The sequence below is a fragment of the Orycteropus afer genome, unplaced genomic scaffold, assembly GCF_000298275.1.
Source record: "Orycteropus afer afer isolate SDZICR_OR568_19922 unplaced genomic scaffold, OryAfe1.0 scaffold00766, whole genome shotgun sequence".
Lineage (NCBI taxonomy): Eukaryota > Metazoa > Chordata > Mammalia > Tubulidentata > Orycteropodidae > Orycteropus > Orycteropus afer.
Window position 1 is genome coordinate 471983 of NW_006922353.1, and position 9754 is coordinate 481736.

Genomic DNA, 9754 nt, shown 5'->3' on the forward strand with positions numbered 1-9754 from the left:
CCTGTGTGAGCCATGAGTCTGCGGTGGGGGTGCAGAGGGGGGTTGTGCGGCGGACGGGTTTGTGCAGCGAGGAGGTTGTGTGTGTGCCACGAGAGCCCAGGCTTGGCACGGCCCGAACCCCCCTTTCTGTGGGCAGTCCAGCCGTCAACCTCCCTCTCCACCACCACCCCCCTCCCCCAGACCTTCCCCGGCTGCCCAGAACCAATGGGTTAATTAGATAACGGAGCCTTTGATTAGCGGAGGAGGGGGAGGCTCCCGGGAGCAGGGAAGGGGGGCCTGGGCGGAGGGAGGAGAGGAGGCGCCCTCCCCGCTCCGAAGGAGAGAGAAGGAGGGAGGGGCGGGGAGGGAGCGGGCGCGGGGCACCGTTCGCTTCTGCACTGCCGTGTGACTAGAAACTGTAATCGGAGAAAAAAAGAGGGAGACCGACCGAGCCGGGCGGAGGGAGACCCGACTGACGGACAGACGGACGGAGAACCCGACCGAGACAGGCTCCCAGGCCAACACCAGGGTGACGGGGATGCGGCGAGAGTGAGGAAGAAATGCAAGGAAAGGGCAGACGGGGCCCGGGGGGTCCCAGGGGAGGCGAGACAGCGCGCAGGGTCTGAAGGCAGGGTTCCGGGCCCGGAGGAGGCGGCGGGGCAGACCCCGAGCCAGAAGGCAGCCCGGGTCCGGGGTGGAAAGGAAGGAGGCTGCGGCGTGTGTGGGGGCCCCCCCCCGAGGTAGAGGTGGGGTGGGGGTGGCAGGAGGCAGCAAGCGGGGAGGGGAGGTGGCCACCCCTGCAACGGCCGCCGAGGACGGCCTCCCCCAGGCGTGGGAAGAGGGGCGACGGGCGGGGAGGGGGGGCGCGGGGAGACCCACAAAGCCCCTGCGCCCCCCCCCAAGCACGACCTCGACTGCAGGCCCCGGAGAACTGGGGAGGCAGGGCCCCCCGCCGGCTGGAAGGCATGTGGAGGGGGGGCCCGCGGGGCGCAGGGAGAGGCCCAGCGGGAACCGAGCCACGGGGTGAGTGTCCGTCGCCGGGGAGGGGGACGTTGGGGGAAGGGAGCGACAAGGACGGGAGATGGCGGAGGGCAAAGGAGGGGGGCGAGCCGCTGCGGAAGCCGTGGGGGGGGGGGGCTGCGGGGCTGGCAGCGGGAGCGCGGAGGTCAGGAGGCATCTGGTGCGGGTGCCGCGGGTGTCCACGTGGTGAGGGGCGTCGTGTCCCGGGCCCCCAGCCTCACGTCTGGGCAGCTGGGCCCGCGCCATCCCCTTGGCTCGCAGGGTGTGGGCTGGGTCACCGCAGAGGTGGGAAGGAACGTGGATATGGGACGGAGAACACAACACAGCCGTCCTCGGTCACGCACGCTGGGGGCACATTGCAACAAACGCAGACCCCCCACAGCCAGACACACGGGCACACCCAGCCGTAGCCCTGCAGGTGGGGAATGAGTGGGGGGCACAGAAACAGAGTCAGTCCGCTCCCCACCCCCACCGGGCTCTGCGCTCGCTCGCGCGCCCGCGCGCGCACACACACAGAGACAGACCCAGGCACACACGTGTGTATCTGGGTGAAGCGGAGCTTAGCAGCCGCAGGAGAGAGAGAATGTGTGTGTGTGTGTGTGTGTGTGCGCGCGTGTCCGTGGAGGGTGGTCTTGTTGATGTCTGCGTCGTGTGCACGCTCCCCTCCCGCCTCTTGCAGGGAACTCTTTGGGGGCTGGTGTGTGCAGGGCAGGGCCTGTGACGTGGGTGCATCCGTGTGTACTCCAGGCACCGCGTGGAGGGGAGGGTGTGGAGCCGGGGGTGGGCAGAGTGGGGCGCAAGTCTCCCCAACCACTTAGCGCTGTGCCCTTGGACGGGCCATTTCCCCCGTCCCAGGGCCTCAATGCCCTGTCTGTAAAATGGGCATCCTGACAGCCTGCCGTGGGGTGATTGTAAGGCTTAACTGCGTGGCGCATAGAAAGGGCTTGCTCGGTCTGCGGGAGCCGTTACTGTTATGATTGTCATTGCTGTTGTTAGGATGAACCCATCCCCCACACACCTTGTCCTGTGGCAATAGGATGGGAGGACCAATCGGGAAGGGGCTGCAGTGGCCTCTCAGAGAGACCGGCTCCCCGTGCCAGCCCCTCCTGGAACCTAAGCCCTATCCCCTTCCTCAGCGCCCCCTCCCACACGGTGCCGGTCCTGCGGCAGCCGCTGGCATGGGGCCCACCGGTCACCCAAAGCACCTGCAATGTTCTGAGCCTCGCAGCCAGGCCACTAGAGGCCACTCCCCCGCTGTCGCCCCCAGTCCCGCCCTCCCAGCTGGGCGACCCCCCGTCCCCCACCCCTCACCTCTCCGTGCCCACGGCAGCTTCTCCCCCACGCTCCCTTCTTGACTCGAACTCAGGTCCCTCAGCTGCTGTGAGGTTCTTCATGGTTCAATCCAGGCCAGGCCAGTGATGGCGGGGGAGGGACTGGGGGTCTGGATTGGCTGAAGAGCAGGGAGCTGCACCTCATTTTCTCCAGTCCTTGGGGGGACTGAGGTGAGGGGCTGGGAGGCTGAGCCCCACCTCCCAGAGCCTGACGCAGGGGGTTGAGGGGGGTGTGGACGGGTGCTGAGGTGAGAGCAATGTCCTTGCAACCCACAGTCCCTGGCTTTATCCCTTCACCCCTTCTCTGTCCCCATCGCCTCGCCTGTCTGTCTCTCCACTTCTCTATCGTATAAATCATGCGCAGAGCCACGTCTGCAGCCTGGGTTCAAAGCCCAGCAGCTCCTCTTACTGGTGAGGGACTGTAGGCACGTATTTCCTCTCCCTCAGCCTCAGTTTCCCCGCCCGGAAAACGGGCACCAAGTCTTTCGGCTTGGCCAAACTTCCCGCCTCTCTTGGCCTGCGCCGGTGCGCCCGTCTTTCCCGCGTCCTTCCCTCCGTCCACGGTGGGTGGGGGGAGAGTGCAGGGAGGTGGGGGGTGAGGGCCGCGGGGGTCCCCGCCTGCTCACTGAGCCCCTCTCTTCTCTCTCTCTCTCTCCGCACAGCCCCCCGGCGCCCGCGCCGAGCATGAGCGTTGAGGATGGCTTGCGCCCGCGGCTTCACGTGCCCCCCGCTGCCGCCCGGTAGGATGTCCTGGCCCCACGGGGCACTGCTCTTCCTCTGGCTCGTCTCCCCGCCACTGGGGGCCGGTGGGGGCGGCGTAGCCGTGACGTCGGCCGCCGGAGGGGGTTCCCCGCCCGCCACCTCCTGCCCCGCGGCCTGTTCGTGCAGCAACCAGGCCAGCAGGGTGATCTGCACGCGGAGAGAGCTGGCCGAGGTCCCGGCCAGCATCCCGGTCAACACGCGCTACCTGAACCTGCAGGAGAACGGTATTCAGGTGAGCCCGGCCGGCGCGCAGGCGCGTGGGGCAGCCAATGCCTGCGCTCTGGCCTCAGCCAGATGCCTTTCCTCCGCCCCGGGGCTGCGGAGGAGGCCGGGAGCGAGCTCGGGGGCCGCGGGTCCTCACTTCTGCCCCCTGTGGGCATCTGTGACAGGCTGTAGCAGCCAGTGTACAGGAGCTGCCTCCGGGGCAGCGGGATGACTGGGCCCCTGGGGCTCCTGATCTGGTCGTGAGGCCTGGCTCGGGCCTCGGTGTCAGCGGGCATGCGTAGCGTCCCATCCACCAGAGATGAGCCCGTGGCTTGCACTCACTGCGTGGCCTTGGGCCAGGGCTGTCAGGAGGCTGAACCATAGATTCCTTATCTGGAAAATAGGGCGCTAAGAGCCCCTGCCTGGCGAGGTTGGCATGAGGGCTGAATTCAAGACTGAATCCTTGTCAAGGATTTAGGATCTGTTGGGCACCTAGAGAGCGCGGCCCCCTGCAAGTGTCCTTGTTTCCTGTGGTCAGGGGGCTCACATCCGTTTCCGGGAGCTGGTGGAAGGTCGCGCAGCGAGGGTGCTTGTGGGCCCACGGTGGGCGCTCGCCGTTTGTTCATTGGGATTATGATTGAGGTGGGTTACACCTGATGCTTCAAAGCTGGGCTGGGTAGTTTTAAAGGAGTTTCTTAACCCGGGCACTGTGGACATTTGATGTAGGACCTTTCTTTGTTGTGGGGCTGTCCTGTGCCTTGTAGGATGTTGGTCTCTACCCCATCGATGCCAGTAGCATCACCACCCCTGGTCGTGACAACCAAACACGCCCCCAGGTGTTGTCAGATGTCCCCTGGGGACAGTCGCCTCTGGTGCCCAATTGCTCTTTCAAAGCCACCTGTCAATCTCCTGTCCCCACGTAGTGCTCGACACCCACGAGGCTGGGCCCTCCCAGACCCTCAAGATCTGAGCCTCCTCTCTCTGCTGCATTTCTTCCTGGTTTGCTCCTGGGGAAGGGAGACAGGATTCACTGTCCTGGAGACCCTAGAACCTGTGTTTCTCTCTGTGGGGAACAGAGCACCTCTGGGGGGGTGGGTGCCAAGGGGCACCTCGTCTCCTCTGGGAGACTGTGTGGCTCAGGACCCAGGAACCTGGAGCTGGGGGCTCCTGAAATACAGGCACCCCTCGGAGATGTCACGGGTTCAGTTCCGAGTCTCATAATAATAAAGCGAGTCACACGAAGTTGCTGGTTTCCCAGGGCATAGCCAAGTCATGCTGACGCTGTATGTAGTCTGCTGAGTGTACAACCGCATGATAGAAAGGTGTGAACTATGGTGAGAATGACCGGAGTTGGGACAGAGGCACCAAGTGAGCATGGGCTGTGGGCAAAACGGGACCAATAAAAGTGCTGGATGCAGGGTCCCCGCAAACCTTCAATGTGTAATCAATGCATATCTGCAACAAAGCAAAGAGCAAGGAAACGAGATATGCCTGTCAAAGGGCTCCCCACCTCAGGCCATCCCTGTTTCTGAAGCGCTGCGCTGGTCCTCGAACCCCGAGCCCCTCACCCGCTGCTTCTTCCCACAGCTTGCGGTTTCTACTAGTTTGTTTTGGGTCTGCCTCCCATCCCTCCGTTGCAGCGGTGTTGACCTGTCATGTTGCTCTGCTCCTCTCTTCCCTGTACCCCATCCATCCTTCCTTCCTTCAATCATTCACTTATGTAACAGCCAACAGACGCTCACAGCCCCAGCTCGGTGCCAAGCCCGGTTGTGGGTGATCCCCAAGTCACACAAAGCCATGTCCTGCCCTGGGGCAGCTTACATTTACAAGGGAAAGAGAGAAAAAAAAAAACTCACTGAAGTCAAGTTGATTCATAGTGATTGACCCCTCCTTGGGTTTCCGAGGCGGTATCTCTACGGAAGTAGATTGCCCAGTCTTCCTTCCGAGGAGTGGCTGGTGGGTTTGAACTGCCAGCCTTCTGGTTAGGGGTCAAATGCCTTAGGCACTGCACCACCAGAGCTCCCAAGGGAAAGAGACAAGACACTAATATCCCGATGGTGGTGCAGCAGGCTGGGACGATTGCTCAGAGAACCGGAAGTGGGAAGTGGAGAGCATTGCGGGGCGTCAGTTAGTGTGTTGGAACTGAGGAGCTGAGTCCCCCGACTGAAAGCCGGAGGTCACACCACGTGCCTGCGGCCAAAGCTGGCTCCTTTTCTCTGCAGTCCACAGTTCAGTCCTGCAAACATTTGCTGGGTGCCCCTGGTGGCGCAGGGGCAAAGCACTCGTCTGGTAACCAAAAGGATAGCGGTTTCAACCCACCAGCAGTTGGGCAGGATAAAGATAAAGCAGTCAGCTTCGGTAAAGATGACAGCCTTGGAGACCCTGTGGTGCAGTTCCACTCTGTCCTCTAGGGGCGCTGTGGGTCGGAATAGACTCCATGGCACTGGGTTTGGTTTAGGCTTTGCTTCTGTGAAGATTGACAGCTTTGGAAACCCTGTGGTGCAGTTCCACTCTGTCCTCTAGGGGCGCTGTAGGTCAGAATGGACTCCAGGGCAGTGGGTGTGGTTTGGGCTTTGCTTCTGTGAAGATTGACAGCCTTGGAGACCCTGTGGGGCAGTTCCACTCTGTCCTCTAGTTGGAACAGACTCTCGAGGACAGTGGGTTTAGGGTTAGGCCTGTAGGGGTGAACCACAGGGTATCCCCCTGCAGAACCAGGAGGACAGTGATGTATGTTATCAACCAAACAGCACCACCTTCAAGTCCCTTCCGATGCATGGTGACCCCTGTGTTACAGAGCAGGACTGCCCCTTACGGTTTTCTTGGCTGTAAGCTTTACAGAAGGAAATCGCCAGACTCTTCTTCCGTAGCACCAATGAGTGGATTTGAACTACCAATCTTTAGATTCGTGGCTGAGTGCAAACCGTTTGGGCCACCCAACCCAGAGCCCCAGCCACCTCCTACCTCAGTGCCACCACCAAAGAAAATCCTCTTGTGAAGTCAAAGCCTCCTGGTGCTGTCTATGGTTACAGCCCCATGATGACGCTTTACTAAGAACTAAGTGCTTCCGGGTTAGGCCCCTGCTAGCCATTCCACAGAGGACGGCTTCTCGGAGGCCCTTGCCTCTGCAGCGATATCCCTTCCTTCAGCCCTGATGGGTCCCCTCCGGTTAGCATTCCCCAATCACCTTTCTCCCAAGGCCCCCAGCACCCTAGATAACCTTGCCTTCACTCTTGGTTATTAACCATCTCGTCTCCTCACTGTGTTCTTCGTGGGAGTTCCTGTCCCAGGCACTGAGGAGACAGCAGCCAGCAAATCAGAAGATAGTCCTGCCCTCACCCAAGGCATGACACAGGCGTGATTTTTAAAAAAGTCAGCTGTGTGGGAAGAGAGTAGGGAAGGAAACTGGCCAAGGAAGCAGGAACCTGGGATAGAGTGGGAGAACAATGTGGAGCAAAACTCAAAATCATTTTAAACAAATAAAATGAAATAAAGACCAGGTTTACTGGTCTGAGCCTGGTGAGACCCCCTGAGACTATGGCCCCGAGTTACCCTTCAAGTCTGGAATTTGAACTCACTCCTGTGGCTTCCAGCCAAACAATAGACAGGCCTATGGGGTGAACATTTCCATCAGGAAATCAGAACACTGATGTATGAACCTGATTGAAAGATACATCTGTCTATCAATCGTGGGAGAACAGAAGGGCAGTGTTTGCACAGGGAGCTAGCTCAGGGGGCAGGAATGCATAGGAAAGAAGGACACAGGGAAGAGGTAACCACAGGGAGGACGTGGGAAGAGAGCTGTTACACTGTGGGGAACTGCAGTCCACGTCATGCAACAAAATGTGTATGAACCTCTGTATGGGACATGAATTTGCTCTGTGAACTTTCACCCCAATCAAAATAAACATTAAAAAAGAAAAAACCCTACTGTTACAAAGTCAAGAAAAAGTTTATAGACAGTAAGAAATATTCCTTGATGGTTCCCAGGGGTGGCAGGGGAAAGGAGTTAAACTACTAACTAGAGGGAGACACATATTAACTCGGGTGACGGGGGAGGCAACATACCGTAAAGGGGGGAGGTCGGTTGTTTAGATTGCTTGCTGAATTTAAACATGTAAATTTATCTATTTATTTTAGGTTGCTTCAAAATAGCTTGTATCCCATAATTGCAGGCAAATAATAGATGCTGAATAATGTTTTTGAATCATTTTTTAAAAAAAGAAGAAGATACTGAGGTCAGAGTGGGCCTCGTTGAGAAGGGGATAGTGCAGCAAACACGTGGAGGTGACGTGTGAGCACGTGGTGTTCCAGGCAGGAGAAGCAGCCGGTGCAAAGGCCCTGAGGCAGAGCCAAGCCTGGTGTGTGTGTGAGGAACAGTGAGGAGGCCAGCGTGACTGGAACAGGGGAAGTGAGGGGCAGAGGGCAAGGGTGACGTCAGTCAGGGCCTGTGAGGCCCTGTGAGCCTCCGATGGGTATGCAGGACTTGGCACCAGGGGAGGCTCTGAGAAGAGGCTGCCGTGTGGGGGACAGCCTGGAGGGGGCAGCAGGGAGGCCAGTAAGGAGGCTGATGCAGGGGTTCAGGCCAGAGGTGCTGGTGGCTTGGACTAGGTGTTGGTGGGAGAGGTGGTGGAAGAAATTGGTGAGAAGTGGACAGACTCAGGATCTGTTCTGAAGATGACGGGATTTTCCAGCAGGTTGGACGTGGAGAGAGGGAGAGATGGAGAGAGAGAGGAACACACGCACACACGCAGAGGTTAGAGACAGAGCGCGACAGAAATGGGAAGAGACAGAAACGAAAGATGATGCCAATGGTTTGGGTCGGAACTGGTCCCGTGTGCCAGGTCCGCCTGCCTATTTGTCCGCTGCCCCGTGTCCCAGGTCACTGCCTCCAGGCCCGTGTGATCAAGTCCCTCAGAACCTACATTTGCATCTTGTGGGAGTCTACTGGTGGATCAGTAAGGCTTGGGCAGGTCTATTGCAAGAAGCCATGATGGCTCAGTCACTAGGCTCTAGGCTGCTAAATGCAACGTAGGCTGTTTGAACCCCCTGGAAAGACCTGTTGATCTTTATTATAGCCTAGAGGGTTGTAGCAAAAGTTTGTTGTTGTTGTTGTTGTTTGCTGTCGAATCGGACCCAACTCATAGCGACCCCTCCTTGGGTTTCTGAGGCAGTATCACTATGGAAATAGATTGCCCCATCTTCCTTCCGAGGAGTGGCTGGTGGGTTTGAACTGCCAGCCTTCTGGTTAGCAGTCAAGTGCCTTAGGCATTACGCTACCAGCTCCTGAAAAGTTTGTAGCAAAGCCCAAACGAGACCCACTGCCTTGCAGTGGGTTCTGACCCACAGCGCCCCTAGAGGACAGAGTGGAACTGCCCACAGGGTTTCCAAGACTGTCAATCTTCACAGAAGCAAAGCCCAAACCAAACCCACTGCCATGGAGTCGATTCTGACTCACAGCGCCCCTAGAGGACAGAGTGGAACTGCCCAGTAGAGTTTCCAAGGCTGGTCATCTTTTTTCTTTTCTTTTCAAGATTACAGCCTAGGACACCCTCTGGGGCAGTTCTTCCCTGCCCTATAGGGCTGCTGTGAGTCGGAATCACAGTAGGGTAGGTCTCCGTATCCGTCTCTTATGAACATTATAAAGCGTATACAAAAGTGGACAGGTCCAAGGATGTAAAGACATGAGCAGGAATCCGAACTCTCTCATTCTTCACTCTGCACCCCCACTGTGGAGACCACCCACCTCTCCCTGGACTCTAGGTTCCCCAGCGTGGTCCACAGTGGGGGCTTGCACACATTTTGTGGACTTGGCTTCCCTGGTGGGCGCCATCCATACAAGAGCTGCCTAAATAGTGGAGTGGGCTGCCTTGAGGACAACCACAGCCACCTGATGGGAGAGAAACTTAAATTATGCAAATAAAAAGATGAAGAAAAAAAAAAAGAAACCTCACCTCCAGTCCCACCACCTAACTATAAATAACTCCTGTTTGCGTTTTGCTTTAATACCTGCCTGTGGCTCTTTCCTGCGCATCTATAAATACAATGTTTAATTATTTATTACAGAACAAACACAAGTTAATTTAGAATAACTAGACAATATACCTAAGTAAAAGTACAAGGCGGGGGAGCCAACTGCAAATCCACAACCACAGTGAGCTCCCACCAACATTTTGGTGAGTAGGCAGAGCTGGCCACCCATTCTCCATGTGTGGTACCACAGGCATGAAAACCAACCCACTGTCATGGAGTCTATTCCAACTTACAACACCCATAGAGGACAGAGTGGAACTGCCCCACAGGGTCTCCAAGGCTGTCAATCTTTTTTCTTTTTTCTTTTAAAATATGTGTCTACCCTCTTTAGTTAGGAGTTCTGGTAGCATAGTGGCTAAGACACTTGCCTGCTAACCAGACGGCTGGCGGTTCAAACCCACCAGCCACTCCTCAGAAGGAAGGTTGGG

General features: G+C 57.8%; 1 protein-coding gene across 1 annotated transcript in view; it reads left to right on the forward strand.

Annotated features, from left to right (window-relative positions):
- Positions 1–3027: 3027 nt before the first annotated feature.
- The window catches only part of LRRC4B (leucine rich repeat containing 4B), a 41873-nt gene continuing 35146 nt past the window's right edge, over positions 3028–9754 (forward strand). Inside the window, exon 1 of the mRNA XM_007957640.2 lies at positions 3028–3324. Coding sequence (XP_007955831.1) covers positions 3028–3324 — 297 coding nt within the window. The remainder of the gene's footprint in view (positions 3325–9754) is intronic.